The sequence below is a fragment of the Blastomyces gilchristii genome (genome assembly GCF_000003855.2).
Source record: "Blastomyces gilchristii SLH14081 genomic scaffold supercont1.32, whole genome shotgun sequence".
NCBI lineage: Eukaryota > Fungi > Ascomycota > Eurotiomycetes > Onygenales > Ajellomycetaceae > Blastomyces > Blastomyces gilchristii.
The window spans coordinates 376,124-397,986 of NW_003101651.1; the positions used below are offsets into that span (position 1 = coordinate 376,124).

General features: G+C 46.8%; 7 protein-coding genes across 9 annotated transcripts; 4 read left to right on the plus strand and 3 right to left on the minus strand.

The window, feature by feature from the left end:
* Positions 1 to 438: 438 nt before the first annotated feature.
* On the plus strand, positions 439 to 5,771 carry BDBG_17926 (uncharacterized protein; the record flags this gene model as incomplete). The annotated part of the gene is made up of 9 exons (XM_031725544.1): positions 439 to 1,369; positions 1,767 to 1,902; positions 2,214 to 2,318; positions 2,411 to 2,797; positions 3,597 to 3,956; positions 4,137 to 4,213; positions 4,354 to 4,393; positions 4,452 to 4,521; positions 4,734 to 5,771. The coding sequence occupies 9 exons, from the start codon at positions 439 to 441 to the stop codon at positions 5,769 to 5,771; spliced, it is 3,144 nt and encodes a 1,047-aa protein (XP_031581156.1).
* A 181-nt stretch (positions 5,772 to 5,952) lies between these two features.
* On the minus strand, positions 5,953 to 11,188 carry BDBG_08990 (condensin complex subunit 1). Its single transcript, XM_031723821.1, has 6 exons — positions 10,549 to 11,188; positions 9,959 to 10,467; positions 9,777 to 9,900; positions 9,575 to 9,716; positions 7,137 to 9,512; positions 5,953 to 7,069 (listed from the first exon to the last, which is right to left on the minus strand). Exons 1-6 carry the CDS (start codon positions 11,160 to 11,162, stop codon positions 6,899 to 6,901), a joined length of 3,936 nt encoding a protein of 1,311 aa, XP_031581157.1. The 5' UTR covers positions 11,163 to 11,188; the 3' UTR covers positions 5,953 to 6,898.
* Positions 11,189 to 11,319: 131 nt separating this feature from the next.
* On the plus strand, positions 11,320 to 13,617 carry BDBG_08991 (CDC7 protein kinase). The gene is made up of 4 exons (XM_031723822.1): positions 11,320 to 11,881; positions 11,967 to 12,426; positions 12,485 to 12,545; positions 12,639 to 13,617. The coding sequence occupies exons 1-4, from the start codon at positions 11,593 to 11,595 to the stop codon at positions 13,335 to 13,337; spliced, it is 1,509 nt and encodes a 502-aa protein (XP_031581158.1). The 5' UTR covers positions 11,320 to 11,592; the 3' UTR covers positions 13,338 to 13,617.
* Positions 13,618 to 13,652: 35 nt separating this feature from the next.
* BDBG_08992 lies at positions 13,653 to 15,655 on the plus strand. 2 transcript variants are annotated; one of them, XM_031723823.1, is made up of 3 exons: positions 13,662 to 13,892; positions 13,968 to 14,230; positions 14,391 to 15,655. In XM_031723823.1, the coding sequence occupies exons 2-3, from the start codon at positions 14,129 to 14,131 to the stop codon at positions 15,015 to 15,017; spliced, it is 729 nt and encodes a 242-aa protein (XP_031581159.1). In that variant the 5' UTR covers positions 13,662 to 13,892; positions 13,968 to 14,128; the 3' UTR covers positions 15,018 to 15,655. The 2 variants fall into 2 exon arrangements, with proteins under 2 accessions (XP_002620697.1, XP_031581159.1); XM_002620651.2 differs by having other exon boundaries at positions 13,653 to 14,230.
* BDBG_08993 lies at positions 14,024 to 17,865 on the minus strand. 2 transcript variants are annotated; one of them, XM_031723824.1, is made up of 3 exons: positions 16,557 to 17,865; positions 15,335 to 16,486; positions 14,140 to 15,242 (listed from the first exon to the last, which is right to left on the minus strand). In XM_031723824.1, exons 1-2 carry the CDS (start codon positions 17,532 to 17,534, stop codon positions 15,887 to 15,889), a joined length of 1,578 nt encoding a protein of 525 aa, XP_031581160.1. In that variant the 5' UTR covers positions 17,535 to 17,865; the 3' UTR covers positions 14,140 to 15,242; positions 15,335 to 15,886. The 2 variants fall into 2 exon arrangements, with proteins under 2 accessions (XP_002620698.1, XP_031581160.1); XM_002620652.2 differs by having other exon boundaries at positions 14,024 to 16,486.
* A 39-nt stretch (positions 17,866 to 17,904) lies between these two features.
* On the plus strand, positions 17,905 to 19,768 carry BDBG_08994 (peptide chain release factor 1). Its single transcript, XM_002620653.2, has 3 exons — positions 17,905 to 18,082; positions 18,156 to 18,334; positions 18,426 to 19,768. The coding sequence occupies exons 1-3, from the start codon at positions 17,983 to 17,985 to the stop codon at positions 19,461 to 19,463; spliced, it is 1,317 nt and encodes a 438-aa protein (XP_002620699.1). The 5' UTR covers positions 17,905 to 17,982; the 3' UTR covers positions 19,464 to 19,768.
* On the minus strand, positions 19,712 to 21,431 carry BDBG_08995 (mitochondrial tricarboxylate transporter; the record flags this gene model as incomplete). The annotated part of the gene is made up of 9 exons (XM_031723825.1): positions 19,712 to 19,769; positions 19,893 to 20,042; positions 20,128 to 20,163; positions 20,253 to 20,510; positions 20,624 to 20,771; positions 20,897 to 21,028; positions 21,136 to 21,156; positions 21,254 to 21,308; positions 21,399 to 21,431. 9 exons carry the CDS (start codon positions 21,429 to 21,431, stop codon positions 19,712 to 19,714), a joined length of 891 nt encoding a protein of 296 aa, XP_031581161.1.
* Positions 21,432 to 21,863: the final 432 nt, after the last annotated feature.

Here is a 21,863-nt window from a genome sequence, read left to right on the forward strand (position 1 = left end):
CGCTATAGCATAGCTTCAGCCGTGACAAAGTAACTATAGGCGACAGACGCCAAGCGCCAAGCGCCAAGCGCCAGGTCCCGCCGCGCTATTGCGGGACATCAGGAAACCGAAGCAAGGCCTCTCTCTTTGTTCGTTTCCTTCACTCCATTGCCACGACAGGCTCTTTTTTCTGTGTCTCCCACTTAAGCTACCTACTGCGCTCACTGAGACATCCGGAAGTCACTCTCTAATTTCATTGTACTGACCCCGTCTCCGTCTACGGGTGGATCATTATAATTCTATATTATTGAAGCCGCGGAGTCCGGGTAACTACGAAGTTTCCCAAGGTTGTTGTTTAATAGGATACATATTTATATTACATATCCCTATTTAAGGGCGTTCTCGTTCTCAGATATTTCCTAAAGCGCTATCATAACTTAATTCTCTTTGATCCAAACGATGAAGATTCGCATACGTGGCCCTGGAGGCCAGTCTACAATTTCCCTTGATGAAAGCGCCACCATCCATGACCTACAGGCCCAGATCAGCGAGAAAACAGCATTGACATCGTATGATATCAAGTACGGCTACCCTCCTAAGCCGCTCGACCTCTCCCAGCTGGACCCCGCTCGGTCCATCACCGAAATTGGAACGAATCTTAGTGGAGAGCAGCTCATTATTAGCAAGAAGGGGGGATCTACGACGGGCACTTCAGTCAGTTCGGGCCAGCAACAGCAGCAACAATCTGTTATGACGAACACTGCTTGTCAGATAGATTCGAATAGAGCCGCGCAGAAAATTCAGCCAGCAGCGAGAAATATCTCGAAACCGCTATCACTGTCCCGCAAGGGCAACACCGCCGTTGAAAATGACCCTCCCGAGATCCCATCGCCGGAACACGGTGGTACGGTTGTCCTCCGCATAATGCCCGATGATAATTCCTGTCTATTCCGAGCGGTTAGCAGCGCAGTGATGGGCGCAATGGACGCAATGACCGAGCTGCGGTCGGTAGTTGCGCAAACAATCCAAGAACAGCCAGATGTGTATTCAGCAGCGGTACTAGAAAAAGCCCCAGATGACTACTGCCGATGGATCCAGACGGAGGACTCGTGGGGCGGCGGGATCGAATTAAGCATCCTGAGCAAACGCTTTGACATCGAAATCTGTTCCATAGATGTACAGTCGCTACGCGTTGATCGCTTCAACGAGGGCCCGCCGACAAGGTGCATCGTGGTGTATTCGGGCATCCACTACGACGTCATCGCGCTCTCCCCGTCCGATGAGCCGTATACGCATGCATATGCGCCACCAGAATTCGACACGAAGATATTCGATTCAGAGGACCCTATTATCTTGGAACGGGCTCTGGCGCTATGCAAGATCCTGCAGGGTAGGCACTATTATACGGACACTGCGTCGTTTCGGATTCAATGTAATACCTGCGGAGGCCGGTTTGTGGGCGAGAGGGGGGCTACCATACATGCTACGGAAACTGGGCATTATGATTTTGGTGAAGCGCCTTAAAAGACATGATTGCGATTTAATTGGAACATATGCTGTGCTATCTGTCGGCAAAATCATTATAAAATATATAGAGATTATATCTGCAATGCAGCACAGAGACTTATTACTGAAAATGAGAGAAGCTCTACCCCTTTGCCTGATGCTATTACTCAAATCGAACATAGCAGAAATAACTTTTATCTTCGTTGCAGAAAGCATCATACTTAAAAGAGCTGACTAAATCTCTAACAGCGCTTTAATCTCATAGCTAATAAATCTAAAAGTTGCATTGCCGTCAGAACCTGACAAGCCTTTTACTAAAAACAGAATCTATGAGATATTTTCTCTCCAAATTCAATTTTCATTGGCCGACAAGGTTCCAAGAATTTTTGAATGTCGAGAACTTTTAGCATACCCAATGTAAGCTCAATATAAATAAGCCTCATTAATGACAGGGCTTTGCATTTTTCTCCGCATGCACTTGTCTGCATGCGCGAGCCGGCGGAAATTATTGCTTGGGTGATGAGCATCGGCCATTCAACCCGGCGTTGATTGTTTCGCTCCTGGCGCTTAAAGACCGCTGAAGTCTCAAGTTTTCCTGTTCAAGGACCATTGATTGGAATAGCGGTATCAATGTTTCCCAATAATATCATACCATTGGGCCCTCTTCTCCATGGTTGACTGCCATCTTTGAGACTTGCGTCGTATGCATAATCTGAAATTTTGAATAGCGTGCTACTTCCAACGCAGCAACCCAGTAGCTCTATCAAAGAGCCGTCTCACCGTGACCCAATTATTTGTCTTATATCCAGATACTTCCACTCCTACCCGCAAAGGTGAGGCTGACTGTCCAACCAGTGATTCCTGTAGAAGATACCATACTCTAACAGGAGGTCTTTCGATATTTCAGATGTCTATAGCCGAGCAGCTCCCCTCGACTAAGGACTCCACGGTCGAGTTATCACAACAAGGAAGCTGAGAAGCATGAAGAGAAATATCGAGGGAAATATGCCGACTTTCAAAAGACTGAGGATCGACCTGTCAGTATTGTGCTTTCCCTCGAAACATTTCCGCAAGCAGAACTGACCATGGCTATGCCCGACGTGAGATGTTCCAACACTTGGCAAAAGCAGGAGAAAACAAGAAAGCTGCTGAAACCTGGAAAAAGTGGAAACGAATACTTCTTCGTCGTAGGGAGTACGAAGAAGCTTTGCTCAATCCCTTATCTGATACGCAAACTTGCTACTGTCCCGGCCGCATCATTCGGCCATTATGGGGACAGAAGCGACCGGCTGGCTTTCGCGACACATCCAATGTAATGCGCGCTATATTCGACGGCCGGAAATGTTCAGTAGTTGGTTGCTGAAATTGTTTCATTATATGCTTTTGTGTTTGCTTTTCTCACGTCCCTGTTTCGTTTTCGTTTCCAAATCGCTCTGTGCATGTATGTAATCGATCCTAGCAATAGTAAGAGTGGACAGACTGCACGTTTTCCCACCGTCGTCATTTTTACCTCTTTCATTTAATAGTTGTATCTTCTGTAAAATCCTTCGTCCAAAGAGGGGGGGTTATTCAGGCAATTCCGTAGGATAGTTCAAAAGCCATACCCACGTTGAAATCTGCCCAGTACAAATATTAATCGTAGCTGCTGCAAGTCTAGCGATGGATCGGGTGCGTTTTATAGATTGCTCGTACCTTAAGAGGATAAAATGGAAATAGAAGTACCCTCATACGCCAATTGTTGAAGTCGTGTTCAATCTTTTGCTCAAAAATAATAAATAAGGAATCAACAACCCGTTGAGAGCCTCCATCACATATTATTCTTATTCTTCTTCTTCCATTATACTCATATGCAAGCAGAGCTTATGATGAGTCCTTGCATGATGTTAAATACAGGCCAAGTGTTGAGACCGCGCCAAGATAACATAAGAACATAGGAAATACAAATGAGTGACAACTGTTGAAAGGTAACTAGTTAACTGGTTGTAGAATAGTTGAAGGTTGTATTGATAGATCTATCTACAAAGTGTCAGGTCAAGTTTTCTGCTTCCTGGGAACAAGGCGGTCGAAAGGTTTGGGTGTGGATGAGTCAGCCGGCGCTAACCCCGAAGCAGCGCCCGGCCCGGCTATGATGATGATGCTTTGCCGGTGATCTCACCTTGGTTACAAGCATCAGGTAACTTAACTACTAACTACCCTGACTGGTTTCTCCTCGTCTTCCGCGGAAGAGATCTCACCAACAATCGACCTGTAGTACACTTCATGGCATCCTCGTTCTCGGGTGCCTCCTCCGTGTTCGACACCCTAAAACCCCGGTCCTCTCTTGGCTCCGCCATGTCAAACAACCTCGACGACGGAGTAGTAGCGTCACTTGGCACCACCACCACGACGGCTAACACCATTGCTTCCGCCGTTCCCGAGAAAGCTCCAGATGATTCGTCAAAGTTAAAGACGTTCTTAGGGATCCTGAGACAGTAAGTTGGAGCTGTTATGAGCAATTTTGCGTGGTGTCGAGCCAGAACTGCAAGCGGAACCAGAAGCTCAGAAGAGAACAGCGGATAGTTGATCCCACAAGAATGATTTCCCAAGACAATCTATTGACAAGTCAGATGGGCTGATTGGATATACTTCTCGTTTTTGAAAAATGCAAACAGGTTCATCGGTGTCTCGGATATCGCGACCGTTCGTTTCTCTCTCCCAGCCCAACTCCTCGAGCCAACTCCGAATCTAGGTGCGCTAGACACTTTTCTAGGTCTCTTGGATATATTTTTTGTCTTTTTCGAGAACCCTGCTCCTGTCCCCCTTTTTGCCAGCTCCAGAACATGCCCAACTGACTGACCGCTTGGCCGCTTGGCCTATTTATAAAAAAAGAATATTGGAATTACTTGGATAGACCGGAAACATTTGTTAGGTTCGGGCTCCGGAACTGCTTCAAAGATATGAAGCTGGAAGCTAACTGGCTACTGTAGCATTGGAAAATCTGACGACCATCTCGGCCGGATGCTGGAAGTCCTGCGGTTTTGGTTTACAAAGGATCTCGTGAGTCGTCCTAATGGAAGTTAAGCGCTACGATCTTTCCGCTGGGAAGGCCCCTTCTGAAAGTGAGCCATAGAAATATATCAAAGGAAAGCCCTGCAAACCGTATAACTCAGCTTTGGGCGAATTTTTCCGGGTGCGCATTTCGACAATTTTGTTTAAACCCTCTTGATTCCACCTTCCGGAAGATTAAATAGTGCTAATCACATTTTCAGTGTAACTGGGAAATAGAAGATACTGAAAACCCGATCGCCACCACCGCTCACACCTCCGCCGCCTCCACCACTTCGGCAGCTATCAGTGGCGGTTCAGAGCGAGTGAAAATATCTTACTTAACCGAACAAACCTCGCACCACCCACCGGTCTCCGCCTTCTATGTCGACTGCCCCCAGCGGGGCATCACTGCCCGCGGCTTTGATCAGATTAGCGCCAAGTTCACTGGGACCAGCATCCGCGTGACCCCTGGACAGCATAACCTAGGTATATTCATAACCCTGCGGGACCGGGGCAATGAAGAATACCAACTCACGCATCCAGCGGCACACTTGGGCGGCCTGCTGCGCGGCTCACTTTCCATCACAGTTTCAGACACATGCTTCATTACCTGCGCGGAGACACGCATAAAAGCCATCCTACAGTACCTTGATGAAGGCTGGATAGGTAAAGCACAGAATAGGGTTGTTGGTATCATCTTCCGCTATGATCCGGAGAATGATAACCAATTTAAAATTAAGGACGTACCTGAGTCGGATGTGCTGGCCCGCATTGAAGGTTGCTGGCATGAGAAGATCTATTATACCCTAACCCCCACGGAATCCAATATATGCAATGCGCGCAAAGGGAAAGACACGGATGGGGGTAAAGAGAAAGACAAGGACAGAGAGAAACACCTCCTTATCGACATCGCTCCCCTCTTTCCAGTCTCAAAACTCATACCACCAGATGACCAACAGCTACCCAACGAATCGCGCAAGTTTTGGTCTCGCGTTACCGCTGCCATTGGTGAGAAGCAGTATAGCCTTGCAACGAAGTTGAAGCAAGAGTTGGAGGAGAAGCAGAGACAGCTGGCTTCTGCAAGAAAGGAGAGGAATGAGGAGTGGAAGCCGCGCTTTTTTACCGTACCCGTTGCATCGTCGGGGAAGCCCGAACTTACGGCGGATGGGGAGAGGCTGCTTAAGGGTTTGCACGAGGGAAATTTCATGCTTGAGTGGATTGGGCCAACTGGGAATGGAGATACGGCCGGGAGTATTTAGTACTATGGCATGGATAGGTGTTAGGCGCCATTTTGCTTCGTCTGGGGTTTATTGGTCTGGTTTGCTACATTCATTGCACGTTGCATTACACCGGCACTGTACAGACTACAGATCGAATGAGGGTTGTAGAAGTTGATTTGAGTCGAAAGAGTAGCAGGATTTCAGAAGCCCTTTCTTTTCTTTTTCTTTTTCTTTTTCTTTTTATTTTTTTACTATTTTTTCAGTTAACTTTTTGCCTTTTTTTTTACCACTAATATTCGTGAATGCATCATCACATACGTATCAGTGCATGTCCTTTGCTTTAGATTCCCTTCATTCCCTCCATTCCCTTTTCCTATTGCTAATGCTACTCTCTATCTTGCTTGGTTTCATTTCCTCATCCTCGCGCCATCTTTTCCCCGAAAAAGGTTTCCAACCTAGGAGGGAACGTTTCCCCCGAAGTTTCTTTATCTCTAGCAAGCTTGATATAGAAGTCACCATTTTCATATATTTCCACTTGATAGACTACTTGTGTATGTCCGCGTCATTTTATCCATTCCCTACCACGTGCACTTTTCTTACTTGAAATATCAGAAACATGTATTCCTTGCTTACACACTATGCCCTTTACTCTCTGTACTCTTCCTCCTTTGCTATCCAACTCTAGTCTGTCTCCTTCATAGTGGCTATATGTCATGAGAATATGCAACGTGGCTCGGAAATTATCCTTTGGTTAGTGAATATTTCGCCGCTCGAGTCCTTTCCTTCCAAGGTAACTTGCATTGGATAAAAGCAGCAGTCTGCGAAAAGTGAGGTTAGGGAAGGACATAACAACCTTGGAAAGATACCATTATGAACAATTCGCCATTATAGACCTGCATTATTATTGACCAAGTAGGAAATAAGAACACGAATTTATCCAGCATGAGCCCAGTCAATGTCAAGTCACCCTTTCATACATTCATCCCACCAACCCATGCCAATCTGCAATCAAGTAAAAACCTCCCTATGCTTTCAGACGCCAATTGCTACACACAAGCTGGACCCTAGGTCCTATTGAAGCCTCTCCCAACAAAACAACGCTGATACATACAAATCAAAAGCGAAAGGTTATAAGAACACCCATCCTGAAACCGAAAACACCCAACTCAGGCATTCGACTTGACAACCCTAAAGCCGGCCGTGACGGTCTTGGTGATTTCCTCATTTTTGTGCGCCAGGAGTGACAGGGCATAGACAACATCATTCCATTGCCTTTCACTTTCACACCGGGCTAATCTGGCCGCAAGCTTCTCGGCCAGCTGCTTAGCATGTTTATCCTAGGAATAAAGTCAATACAAAGGCGCACGGCAGTCGAATCACTAGTTGATGGGTGGAAGACCATACCTTCTCTACAAACCCAGCCAGAAATTTGATAATTCTCCGCAGTGCATCCTCCTCCAAGCCCTTCTCCGTACTCAACAAGCTAAACATATCCACGAAGTGATTGTAGACTGCATTATCCTTCGAGGCCAGCTCGGTGAAGAACATCCGCGCCAGATCAGCAATACGTTTATCATCATCCTCGAGGCATTTTGCCATCTCGCCCAGCTGGCCTTTGACTTTCACTTGGCCAGCAAGGATGAGGAATGTTAGAGTCATTAAACAAGTCCGTTTGACTGAAACGTCACTGTCATTGAGCCGTCGATAGAGGAAATCGGTGTTCTCATCGATGAGGTGGTTAAAGCAAACGGCCATGTCGCCGAGAGCAATGACAGCGTTGCTTCGAACGATTGGGTCTTCCGATCGCTCCATTATGGTGATGAGAAGAGGCAGGTTCTTCTCGCAATATTCACCGGATACGCACATAAGTTTGGCCATGCACAGAGTTGCAGCAGACTGGAGATTGCGATCAGGGTATGTATTATTATTAGCGCAAATCTCAGCAACTAGTGGGCCGAAATTGGTGAGCAATGACGTCGGCCCATATAGGAGCTCACGTTCACGAATATGAGCCATTGCCTCTGTAAAGTCGTCTTCTGTAGTACCGCCAATAAGATCAAGCTCATCATCCTCGGACGGCTGATTCGGTTTTTGGGGGGCTGGGTCTGTACTTCTGTTCTTTTCCTGTTCGGCTTTTCGACGTTTGAAATCAAGTTCGCAAAGTTCGAGATGGACTATTTGTTTGATAGCGATGTGACCGACTATAAAAAGTAATTGTGACAGCGGAACAGAGCTCGTTTTCCGTCTAGGGGTTTGGGGCTCCTCCAAGCCGCCTGAAGCCATACTGGTATTATCCTGGGATGAACGGGGTCGCATGTGTGGCTGGAATACGAACTTCGTTTTCCGGCGAAGGATTTCGGAGCAAAGCACATCGGGGTGTTTCGAGAGCGCATATATTGCTCCAATCGCATGTTCCGCAACACCATACCACTCCTTGCTATCCGAGTCAATCTCGATCATAGCAGCCAGTTTGCTGAGTACTGCGTGGTCATTCGACAGTTTAGGAGAGACGACATCCTTGGACTTTGCTTGCCGACCGGGCTTCATTCTTTTCAACGCGATGCAGGTGTATTTGGCAAGTACAAGGTCTGCCCTCCCAAGGCTTCCCAAGCCGACACGAAGCATTGCTTCTATCTCTCGCACCACAACCTCAGGGTCGGCTAGGGCAATCATTCCAAGAACTATAATTGCCCCTCTCCTTTGAGTCTTCGAGATTTCTTTCTTTTGGACGCTGTACACCTGCCATAATTTGGCAATAACTAGATCCGAAATATGACCAATTTTCATCATTGTACTGAGCAGTTGTTCTAGAGAAGTGAGTTCAGCTGGCGTGGCGCCAAAAGTGAGACTGATCATGTTCCGGGCGATATAGTTGGCGGCATCATTAGAACTGAAGGAGTCTGGGGCGTCAAAAAATAAGCCTTTGTAGCAGTCAATCAAATGGCTTTGAACTCCCTTTCCCTCGTCACTATTTCCTTTAGTCCATATTAGGCGGAGCATTCGTCGAATACCAGCACGGGCAGTCTCAACTTTGTAGGCGTCAATCATAACAAAGAAGTCCATTGCTTCGATCACTTCGCTCTTATTTCGAGACGACAATAACTGTGAAACGATCTGGGAAGCATGGTGAAGGACTTCGATAAATCGAATTGCTTCAAGGTAATATTTTCTCGTCAGCTGGAGCCTTGTGAGCAGTTCAGATGTTGCTGCCTCCTCTGCGGCCTTCCTCATAGCCTCTTGTTTCTGTTCCTCGGTCAATCTAGGAGCCTTCGAAGGAGACTCGTCGGGCATCTGCGTAGCATCGTCAAGCAGTTCACTGTCGATGTTGGTGGCATCCACATCCTCGCCTAGACCAGGTGTCTCGGGGGGAGGCCTTAGCGAATTTAATTCCGCCTCTACAGCCTGGAGTCTTGCATCCCATTCCTTAAACGAGAGCTGACCGCCGTGCATGACACTGAACGGGTGGGTAGAGACCAATTTGCCGAGCAATTTAATTGCATTCCTGCGAACATTACTGCTCTTGTCTTCGAGACTTCTAGCTGCGAGCTCTGCTGCCATTTGTCGCCGTTTCGGGAATTTTTGATCTAGTTCGGCAAGTTTCATATAAACCTGAATGGCACGGCATCGGCAGTATGGATTGATGTCTAAAAATCGTTCCTCTAGCACGTCAAAGAAAGAGTTGATTTGCGTTGTATAGTTGTCACCTCTTTCTTCCTGCTTGCTTAAATCTGATATCAGGTTCCCGCACACTTCGATTACAGCGCATCGCAGCGTATAAGCCTAAATCAACGTCAGCCATTTGATACGTTTGCGAATCCAAAAGAACACAGGTGGTGAATCACCTCGCTATCAAGTTGTTTTGCCAAAAGAGTCATTTGCTTAATGATCAGTCTCGGTGCAAGTTCTGAAAGTCTAATAATGAATGCAGACACTGATTTTGGGCCTTTAGTGTCGTTTGAATTGAATTCCTTGTTTCCAAGTTCCCTATTAAAATTCATAAGTAACAATTGATTTTTTTAAGCTAGTGAATTATTCGTCATATACCTTAGTATTTCATCTGACAACTGCGGATAATCGTACTGTTCCGCGAGGATATGTAGAAACTCCGCCATGGGCTCTGAAAGGTGCTCAAAATATGTGAGGCTTTGGACAATTGAGGTTTGCGCTCCTAATGTGCTGGTTAGATGAGATAAGGAAGCAGAGAAGTCGGCAAAACTAGATCATACCAAAAGCATGACCATGATGCTTAACAGCAATGCATAGGACTTTAAATGCATGCATTCGAATTGACATGCTCTTCACTCGTTGCTCGCTTTCTAAAATCAAGTATATTGTCTTGGTAAACAGGCTCACAAACGTGTCACGATCGGAGGTGGTCATGAATATCTTCCCAAGTTTTAGCTTCAATACTTTACACATGACATCCATGGCAATCTGGATTTGAGCGGAAGAGTCCCAGTGCTCATCGTTTGTGGCAGGCTTTGGTCTTGATTTTCCGGTTCCGCGCCGCGCGGGGGCCGCTATAGCGGGCTTTTCTGCCAGTTTTGTCTCTACTACAGACAATGTCCAGTGTAGCAGGAATGCGTACATTTCCAAAAGTCGTTTGTGATGCTGAACGGCATCAGTTTCATCGGACTCGATGTCATGGTGGCTAATATCGGCTTCGACCGCAAGACCCGAGACAACAAGATCCAGAATCTTGCTGAGAGACTTTGTCGGGAGTAGGGAAGAGAATCTAGATAGTTTAAATAGTTCAGATTTTGGTTCTAGCTGGTGGAAACTTTGCTGTTGAGAGAGTACAGGAGTTGGGGCACACTTGAGGAGAAATTGCAACGAGTCGAAGAAGCTGCTTCTTGCCAGGCCTTCTGGGTTCTCGGCTACAGCGTCGACTATGGGGTTCAGCACCGCATTTATCAGGGGACTGGTTAGCGATTCGGGGTCATTTTCGCAGTCCAGCAGCTCCGGGTCTGCTTCCGGGGTGGGAACAGAGGCGGGGTCGCTCAAATAATATTTAAGAGATTCATTGATATCGAAATCCATGGTTTCATCAGACCATATAAAGGGCGTTGTACGCACAGGATGGAACCGGGGGGAATTACGGGATATAGAAAATACAGATGATGGTGAAGGGGAAAGCTCCTGGCCCTGTTCCAGTTCCTGTTCCTGGTGTTGACCGTGATATGGCTGAAGTCCAAGACGACCGTGGCGGTTAACGGTGATGTTTTGTTTGGCTTTTTCCTTTTTGGGATAACCCAGGCGGCGCTGTTTTCTTCCCGGCATGGTTAGTGTGCCGTAATGGTGGTACATGTAGTTACCCCTGTATGTTGAGTAGTAGTGCACTCCTGTAAAGCCAATTCTATTGTTTGGGGTAAGGCGATGAGAATCTAATTGAGGTGTAGGCCTCCGAAAGGCATAACTGTGGAATAGCATTTGTTTGGCTATTTTCTTCTATTTTGGTGCAGGAATGATCTATATTGGCTCTGGTGCGCGGCAACTGCGCGCTTGTTGTTGCGGGACCGAAAATACGTGTAATACTTTACAACCATTTCCCAACTGAGATATACTACATGCCACTTTTACTCCTCGGCCTTCTTCCAACATTGAACAAGAAAAACGGTATCAGTGTTAGAGACGCGACGGGTGTCGCGATTGTGAGAATTTATTTGCCCGGATCAAGCTGTTATAAATCGCAGCCACCCGTGAACACATTGGGATATCCTTTAATACGTTCTAATAACAAATCATAAAAGGGCATCAGTTAAATACTTCTGCTGTTTTACTGAAGTGGTCAAACCTAAGCCTCCAGTGGCTTTGAGGGCAGCTCAGGCCATTTCTCGAACTCTATCACTCACGCCTCAATATGACCACCACTAATTATACTGCGGAATCTTTCTCCCCCGTTGAAGTACTCAACATTTCCGAAGAGGGAGAAGAAGAAGAAGGCCGTTGTTCCTTTGACACAGATACCGGTGAAAGAGTTGGCCCCACGGATGAAGGCTCCCATAGCGTTGAAAGCGAGGGCCAGGAACTGTCAGAAGAAAGTGAGCCAGAAGAAGTGGATGAGTCTGTAGCGGAAGACATGAGGAAACTCGAGAGCACATTTAAGGGTATTTCTAGCAGATATCGATTAATCAATCGCATTGGAGAAGGTTCGTTCAATTGGCCGATATATGAGCCCACTATTAATTATTAGGCGTTTAATGTTTCCCTTCACGTACTAACTGTTCAATAAAGGCACATTTTCCACCGTCTATAAAGCTGAAGATCTTTATTATGATGAATATGAGAACGACTGGGACTGGGAATACAAGTCCTATGATCGGGATCATGAGAGAGGCAACGATCTGCAGCCATCTGATAGAGGCCCATCTAAATCCAAACGGAAGGGTAATAAATCAAGGATTCCTTATGTAGCGTTGAAAAAGATATATGTTACAAGTAGCCCCAGCAGAATCCAAAATGAACTTGAGCTGCTGAATGACCTCCGCGGCAGTCGTTCTGTCTGTCCTCTCATCACCGCGTTCCGACACCAAGACCAAGTCGTGGCAGTACTTCCGTACTTCCCTCATACCGACTTCCGGGTCCAATATCGCACGTTCCTTGTCTCCGATATGAGGCACTACTTCCGTTCTCTCTTTACCGCCCTCCATGCAGTTCATAAAGCCGATATCATCCACCGAGATATCAAACCCACGTCAGTTCTTTGCCCCTTAAACATACCACTAGTTCAATCATAGCTTACAACGCTACAGCAACTTCTTATATAACCCAAAACTTCGACGAGGTGTGCTTGTTGACTTCGGCCTAGCAGAGGTAAGCTACTTCCTAGATTCCCACCCCTCCCTGCCCTCATTCCCCTACAACCGGAAATACTTGGGTGGAACTAAATGCCCGATTATCAAATAGCGCGAATACCTTGGAGGGGAACTCTGCCACTGCGCCCAGAATTCCACAGCAAGTAGATATCGCGCCATGTGGTTACAAACGAATATCCATTCGAATACGCTGTCTACAGGATATCCAAAAAACGACTCGCGGCCTTCACGACGTGCGAACCGTGCGGGAACAAGGGGTTTCCGTGCACCAGAAGTGCTGTTCAAATGCACGTCGCAAACAACCAAAATCGACATCTGGTCCGCTGGAGTTATCTTATTGACTCTCCTCGGTCGGCGTTTCCCCTTCTTCAATTCCGCAGATGATGTAGATGCCATGATTGAGATTGCAAGCATATTTGGGTCACGCCGCATGAAGGCCGCAGCCGCATTGCATGGACAAGTCTTCGAAACGAACCTGCCCACCATTGGTGAGAAGGGATATTCCTGGGAAAAGATAGTACTGTGGTCCAGCTGCGTGGAGCAGCTCACGGAGAGCGAAAAGCAGGCTACCCGTTTCCTTTCCCTGCTCCTGGAATTAAATCCAAGCAAACGCCCTACGGCCAAAGAGGCCTTACGGCATGAATTCTTCACTCATCCAGAAGCGGAGGATTTGGCCTGGGAAAACATTGGGGACAAGAAAGACGGTGATAAGACTGAGACGCAGGTGGCAGAAGAGCAACAACAGCGGGAGGAGACGCTTGAACCAGCTGATGAAATGCACCTTGTGTGAAATGTTGCATATATAACTCTTTTTTTTTTTTTTTTTTTGGATTCTGGCGTTAAGGAGGCGCGCCCCGCCGGGGGGGGGGGGGGGGTGGCTACTGTCATTTCAGAGTACTCTTCTTCAGTCCAATGTGACTACACCAACATGTCATTTTAAATTGAAGCATTTTTGCGCTAACTATTCGTTTACTCGTTTCCTTGCAAATTCTTTCTCTTCCGAGGTTAGCATGGACTATCTATAGCTAAACTAAGGTATAAACTAATTATTGGATGTTTGTTTGCTGACAAAGACATTGGGTTGGAAGCTTCAAGTTTCAGGTAGGTTCGACGTCATTGTTGCACCTACCAGGAAAGATCAAGACCAGCTGGGACAACCAATCTCATAACAAACTCAAGACCGCAACATCTCAACATCACAGCATCACAGCGTCACATTCTATGCCACAGCTGTACACCTCTTTGCGGTGGATGCTTGTTGTCAAGCTAAAAGCTCTCTGCTAGTGCTTCTTGTTATCGTTATCTTCATCTTCACCATCAACCCCGCCTTTAAGGAGCTTTCCAGGTAAACCACGCTCTACCAGGACTTCTCTCAAGGTGTCTCGCCGCGATATTTACATCCTCCTTGCTCTCTGCATAGGCCTAATTTCAGATCTCTACGGAACCGTTTTCCATCAGATCCATCTAAGCCGACAAATTTCTTCCCTCACTGACGACGTCTTCTCCTACTTTCAACGAGCAGAACCGTTCGCAATCATAAATCACGCTACTACGAACCACTTAATCAAAAGATATATCAATATGGCCTGGCAGAGTTCGGGAAAGTCAAATTCCCAGTTGATCAATAACCTGTTTAAGAATGGTCTTATTAAGCATGAGAGGGTAAAGAATGCAATGCTTGCTGTAAGTAATGGATGGATCCTGTTCTTCTTGCCGATTGTTTGTCCATTGGCAGCACCTCGAAACGCCGTGTCAACGGGCTCTCCCTTTTCTTCTAACCACTCTGCACCTTCACAGCTCTCACGAAACTAAGAATAATAAACTTTAACTTAATAAAACCCAGGTCGACCGCGCCAACTACTGTCCTTCGAACCCATATGAGGACTCCCCACAAGCAATCGGTCACGCAGCCACAATCTCCGCTCCACACATGCACGTGCACGCTTGCGAGTTACTCCTCCCTTATCTGAACCCAGATTCTCGCGTGCTAGACATCGGTTCGGGATCAGGTTATCTAACCCATGTCTTCTCCAACCTCATCACAGACAATGGCCTTACCTCGTCCAAGGGCACTGTCATCGGCATCGATCACATCAAAAGCCTAGTCGACATGTGCAATACCAACATGGCCAAATCTGACTCGGGCCGCCAGCTGCTCGAATCTGGCAAAGCTCGTTTCGTCCTTGGTGATGGAAGGCTAGGATATCCAGAGGGCGGGCCATATGATGCCATCCATGTCGGTGCGGCAGCAGAGTTGATGCATCCCACCCTGATTGAGCAGCTGCGAGCGCCTGGCCGCATGTTTATTCCTGTCGAGGCTGGTGGAGAAAATGGAGTGAGGTCATTTGGCCTGGGAGGCACTCAGCATGTGTGGGTCGTGGATAAGAAGGAAGATGGGACTGTGGTAAAGGAGAAGATATTTGGAGTTAGTTATGTGCCATTGACGGATGCGCCAAAGGAGAGGGTGTGATGGTTGCTTGCGATGTGAGAGATGGATAATTCAGTTTCAAGTTTCGCCCTTAGGCTCTGCTTTTTCTGTGGGTTCTCTTTCTTCTTTCATTCATTTCGTATTATTAATCCAAATTGAAGGTGATGGGCAATTGTTTCATTTTCCGTTGTTTTTCTTGCTATTGTTTGCTACTCCCAGGACGAAGGTGTGGAAAAGGGAAACCCAGCGCATGTACTTGGGATTTGGCTGGCCCAGAGCGAGAACGTGATAAAAGAGTTAGTTAGCCTGCAAAAATTTGCTTCGTGTACGATGTATTAATAACAATAAATAATAATTACCTAGCTTTTCAACACAAGAAAACCTTGATTTCCAAACGTTCATTTCTTCATTTCCGAGAAGTCGGCCGAATCCAACGTTTTCACTCACAATGAGGAACACAATGAGAAAAGGGGCTGTTGGACTAGTAGAGCTCCAAAGGGAAATTGTCATAAATCTACGTTACGCAGGCAGCTGTAATTCAGAGCCATACCCTTGTATTTTGTCTGCTGTAGTTTGTAGTTTGACAAAACGCCCTTCCCTAATTCCAAGGAAAGGAAATTAAAAAAACAAAAACAATCTATATCCTATGTACAGTACGTCATGTTAAGACGAGAAATTTGGTCACTAAAAAGGAAGACTTGATGGTGACATGTGAGGTTGCTGCTCATTGGTCTTGAAAATCTTCTTCGGAGGAGTGTATCGAGGCTGCCTGTTGTAATGACCGGAAAGATAGGAGGTAAAACACGAGCGGAAGAGGAAAGCGGAAACAAAATGACATGCTATTAAAAACAATGACAAAGTAGAGGAATGCAAAGTACGAAACCAACATAAAAGAAGAAAATGGATATATGTTAACCAAACGGAAATCCTCCAGGGAAATTGAAGCCTCCGCCCGAGAACTTAAAATGCGGGCCACCGCCTCCCTGCTGGAAAAAGAATTGTTGCCCATGACCACCATGATGTCCGAACGGACTGCCCTGGAACGGGTTGCCCTGGCCCTCTTGGCTATTAGGGTCATCGCCACGATCGAAACGGGCGCGCAACTCAGGGTCTGAAAGAACTTCATACGCCTCGTTAATGGCGGCCATCTTCTTCTCCGCATCCTCTTTGGAGACGCCCTGTGACATCGCTTTATCAGGATGGAATTGTTTGGTCATCTTGCGATAAGCTCGCTTGATAGTCCTATCGTCTGCGTCGCGGTCGACGCCGAGAACCTTGTAGTAGTCCTTTTGTTTCGAGCGTTTGAGGAGGGTGTGTGCTTTTTGGTAGAGGGATTGGATATCTTGGGAATTGTCGTGGTGCTCTCGCGCAAACTTGAGGGTTTGGATGGCGGCTTCAAAGTCATCCGTGTCAATCTGGGCTTCTGCTTTGGAAAGGAGGCCGTGGAGAGAATTGGGGATCAGTTTCAAGGCTTCTGTGCAATATGATTGCGCTTTCTTCTTCATCTTCATCTGCTCAATGGATGTCATGTTAGTTCCATGATCTTTTTGAATTGGGCGGAGTCTGGGTAGTAGCCCGAACCTGTCTATATGTTTCGCAAGTCTTCTCGAGTAAATTGGTATAGAGTGCATCCGGTGCTTTCGGATGAATATGGCCAGCTTCGCGACTCGCCCTCACATCATCCTTTATCTCTTCGAGAAGACCTGCATCCTCCTTGTTCCCGACCAAGATCTCAGCAACCTTGCTGAGCTTCCGTCCTTCACGAAGACTCTCGAGGCTAGCCAGTTGTTTTGCAATTTTCTTTTCCTTTTTAAATAGGCGACTACACGCTTTGGAGTCGGGATCTGAATGGAGGCATTTCCGAACTTGGGTGATGCCCCGCTCCGTGTCCGCTAGCGAGTAGAAAAGCATCGAAGACATTTTTAGATGAGGCTCTACTGAGCCAGGAGCCATTTGCAAAACGTGCGCTAGGTCATTTATACCTTCTTGGATGTCTCCCCGTTCAAAACGGCAGCGTGCCCGCAACTGTCGTAGTGGCAACGACTGACTCGCCTTCATAATAGCAACTCCGGATTGCAATACGCAGGTATCCCAGTCGCCTTTCTTATCTGCAGCCTCAGCCAAGCGCGATGCTTCTCGGGCTTCATTGAGCTCCCCAATTTCAGCGGCAGTATTCTTCCCCGCAGCTGCCAGATCTCTCTTTGCGGCATCCCAATCTGCCGACTTCATCTTAATGCGCGCTCGCTGTATCAAAGCACCCTCAAAGTCTGGCTTGATTTTCAATACGTCATTGAAATCCAGTAATGCCTTCGCATTTTTCCCAAGAGAAAGGTAGGTGGCTCCGCGTTGGAAGATTGTCAGATAGTTTGTGGGGTCTCGAGAAATCGCGACATCGAAATAGGGTAGAGCATCTTGAGGGGCACCATTTTTGAGATATGATTTAGCAGTAGAGATAAGAGATGAAAGCGGCGTATCTGAGGGAATATCTGACGGCTGAAGGCCATTGACTGCCGAAAGGAGAGCAAGTAGAATAGCAAGACTCTGTAACCGGAGTATCATGGTGAAGAGTGGAGCGCAGTCATCGAAGGCGCCCTAGAAAGGTCTCGTGAGGACCAGTATAAGGTGTGTAGATGTAAATTAAATGTGAATAATAAAGGCGGGGAGAAGAATAGAAAGGAGCAATGCATCAGAGATGAATTGGAGAGTTGTTGAAGTTGAAGTTGCTCTCCAGCGGATATCATCATAAGCACAGCGATAAGGGAAAGTCTGGCCTTTACGGAAAACCAGTACATTACCGGAACATCATTATTCCAGTATTATATTTTCGGATGCGTCTAGCGGCTTCAACTAATCTTAACTAGGTAAGAAACACCGGTCCGGTATTGAAAAGGTAAAACATAAAAAAAGCGGCTTGGAAATTCACACCTGCAAGCATAGAGATAGATATCTAGATATAACCATTTACTCTCGTGGATGCCGGGCGGTCCGGGTTACTACAACCTCGAGTATGTTCCAGGCTCCGTGGATATGCTCTAGATGTCTTTCAAGGTCTGTAGCCCTGATACAGTGTAAACAATGGCCTCGACAGCTCCGGTTTAATTCCACAGGTAACGGCATAACTGTTTTTCTCTAGGCAATCATACGCTTAATTTATATAGACTAACAATTTTGTAAATTTAGTCCCGACACCGGAAGTGTCCATATCTCCTGTTCTTCTCAACCGGGCACGGTCAATCGCCAATGAGCATGCAACCCTCACTTCCAAACTGGCAGAAACATTCGATCCGAAAACTGCAAAGCGAGCAGGAGAGCTGGCTACCACGGCCAGAGCATTGAAGAAATGGGAAGACGCAAATGAGGTCAGATCTTGTCTTATTTGGCTAAATACCCGAAACAAAATCCGTCGAGAAAACACGGACATGACCTAACTCAATCTCCTAATATATGTAGACCATCGCTGAGCTCAACAATCTCCTTAAAGACCCATCCACAGATTCCGAACTCCATTCCCTCGCTCTTGAGGATCTCCAGTCAACAACAACCTCCCTCGCCATTCTCTCTACCAACCTTAAGCAAGCCCTTATCCCGCGCCACCCGTTTGCAGATCTACCTTGCCTCCTCGAGCTCCGCCCAGGCGCTGGGGGCGAAGAAGCCGGCATCTTCGCCAATGAACTCCTGCGCATGTATACTATGTTCTGCTCCAACCGGGGCCTGCACGTCACTCTCTTGAAGAAGGAAAGCGAAAACGCCGGTGCGAGTGGTGGGTCCGAAGATCGATTGGTCGAAGCTGTGATGGAAATCGAGACACCGGGTAGCTATGAGACGCTTCGGACAGAAGCGGGCGTACATCGCGTGCAGAGGGTTCCTGCTACTGAAAGCAAAGGCAGGACGCATACCAGTGCTGTCAGCGTGGTGATTCTGCCTTCCTTCCCAAACAATGGCGAGGAAGGGGACAGTGAGATGAATTTTGACGATCCCAACTCTGACTACTACATTGATCCGCAGGAGGTAAATGTGGAGAAAATGCGGGCGGGTGGTGCAGGTGGGCAGCACGTTAATAAGACTGAATCCGCAATCCGGTTGACGCATATCCCCACCGGTATTGTGGTGGGCATGCAGGATTCGCGGTCACAACATGAGAATCGGCGCAAAGCGTGGCACCTCCTTAGGGCTAGGATTGCGCAGCAGCGACGTGAAGCGAGAGAGGAGGAGATGGTGAAGTTGCGGCGAGGTGCTATGGGCGGTGTGGGGAAGATGGGGAGGGGGGATAAGATACGCACATACAATTTTGGGCAGAACCGATGCACGGATCATAGGAGTGGGTTCACGGTGCATAACCTGGGGAGTATCATGGAGGGCGGTGATGGGCTTGAGAAGATTATGGATAGTGTGAGGGGGTGGCTTGTTGATCAAGAGGTTGATAATGTCTTTGCAGAGGAGCAAATGAAGCTAGCGCAAGCAGCAGTTAAAACGAAGGGGAAATCTTAAAGTGTTGGCATGATTATGGCTTGCTTTTATATTATTCTCTGTTACTTGGATTTAGACATGTATTCTTGATACTTTTCTTCGGAAAATGGCCGAGTTGTGTATTGAGGTCTATCTGCCCGTGAAAGCGTTTTTAATATTAACCTGTTTTGTTTCAATTATGATGAGTCTATTAGTCTATATGCAACCAGCTTCCCAAGGCCTGAAATAACCGGAACTAGTTATACAATCAAATAAGTGGGGAAGGACATCTATATATATTTCCTCTCAGGGTCCAAAGCGTCCAGGCCCTCCATCGTCTTCTCATACCTGTTTTAACGAGAATTAGCGATGGATTCTGGTCCTACAAATAATTCAACATGTCCTCCTGGGTGTTATAGAAAGGAATATGTTGGACAGAATAAATTAGATACGGGATAAATGGGGGCTTACATTGTAAAAACAACACCACCACTTATAACTAGACGTGCCAGACGCGGAAGAGCTCCAGACCAGAACGTAAGTACTCCCTCTTTTTTGAAAATGGTTGCCGCGCAAACGAAACTATTCCTATAGTTCTTTCGAGCTTCGATAGATTGCATTCTGAAAACACACATCAACCTCGGGCCTTCTTTCTCCTTTTTATTTCTTCACAACCTCTACCCCACCGGGAAGAGAGAAAACATACCGAGTCTTAATAGTATCCAGCGGCTGCGTCACATATCTACCCCAATCCACAGAAAGTTAGCATTCTTAGACAGACATCATCTTCACACAAGCTACAACACAGGGAAAAAAAAAACCGAGGCATACACGGTAATGAACCCAGCCAATCCTCCAATGGCGAAAGTACTCGCAGCCCCCAACTTTTCCCCTGGCGCCACATACCCTTGCGCAAACTGGCGGATGGTCGTATAACTGCCAAAACGAGTTGCAGAGTTAGCTGCTTGTCGCGCAGTTGTCGGCAAAAATCCTTGGAAGAATGCGCGGATGCCTCGTTCGCGGAAGATTACTCCGGTGCCGTGGAGAAAACCGCGCATGCGTGGGTTGGAGGATTTGCGATCATCAATCCTGTATGTGAAGGCAAGGAGGTAGGTTAGTTAATCTATAATAGATGTAAACCGCTACCAACCAAACGCACATCGGGATAAAAGAGCGAAAAGAAAAAAGAAAGAAAGGCCTACAACTGGGTCTTGATACTCTCAAACGGCGTAACGGCTAAGAGTGATTCTGTAAACCCGGCGCCAAACCCGGCGATTACAGTCCGTGGTCCGGATATCTTGCCGTTCTCATCTTGTAACATAGATTTGAAAAAATCAAATGCGACGAATCCTACCAACCCAATCCCAAGCGAAGAAATTAGCTCCATATCCGCACACCCTACACACGTGCATATGCATAACATATTATACCTTACGCAAATCATCAAAGAGAAAAGAAAATGAAAAATGACTTACGGATCCCTGCCTTGAGCGAATTGCCAATAATCAAAGTAGTGCATCCCGCGTACCATGCCTTGCCGAATGGAGGCCATGGGAGCTTTTTCGAGTCAGGTAACCGACGGTTGAGCTGCGTTCTTGTCTTCGCGACTGTTTGCGATCGTCAGCTTCAGAGCTGTTTTAGCGCAGAAGCAAGGGGTGGAGGGAAAGAATTTCGGAGGGGTTCATGTCGGAGGAAGATAGTTTGAATCTCGCACATTCCGCAGGATATGTAATTGCTATGTTTCAAGAGTTGGGGAACGTTCCGGTTAGTTTAATTAAAATATCTTTCAGATCCTCAAAATGTAATGGAGTGTGTGAAAATATCCAACGTACAAATCTCAATGGCCCCAGCCGTCGAACCTGCAATAATCGACCGCAGACTACTGGGCTATTAGCAAGGTGAACACAATGTAAGTTAGCCATTTCCGAATATCTTAAAAAGAGGCTAGAGTGGGAAGGGGTGATGATTTAAGCGAACCTTTGGCCTTTGATCACCCTCTGATGTAGCCATGGCAGACAGCTATGTATGCACCTAGATAAATAACAATATGACCTGTTGTTTGGTGGTGAGCGGATGCGCACTCGCCCTGTCCTTGTTCAAGAGTATAAAATCGACGTCGCTTGGGGCGGAAAAGCCTAATCTGGCGGGCGGCTAGTTGATGCTTGGCGCCTACAGCGTGCCAAGCATGGCTAGAAATCGTCAACTTTCTCTGAAGTACAGAATCAAATCCGCGTCTAACTTACAAGTATGGTACAAAATGCATTTAACTACTCCGTACACTACTACAGATCAGACAAGAAACGGAGGTTTTTTGGCAGAGGAGAGACAAAATTTGTCATTTGTGTGTTTTCGCTACCTACATAGGTCATGTAACATATCAGGTTTTATACATAATATATAGTAACTGGAGTGTTTTTTCTTTGTTTCTTGCGTGCAAAACAC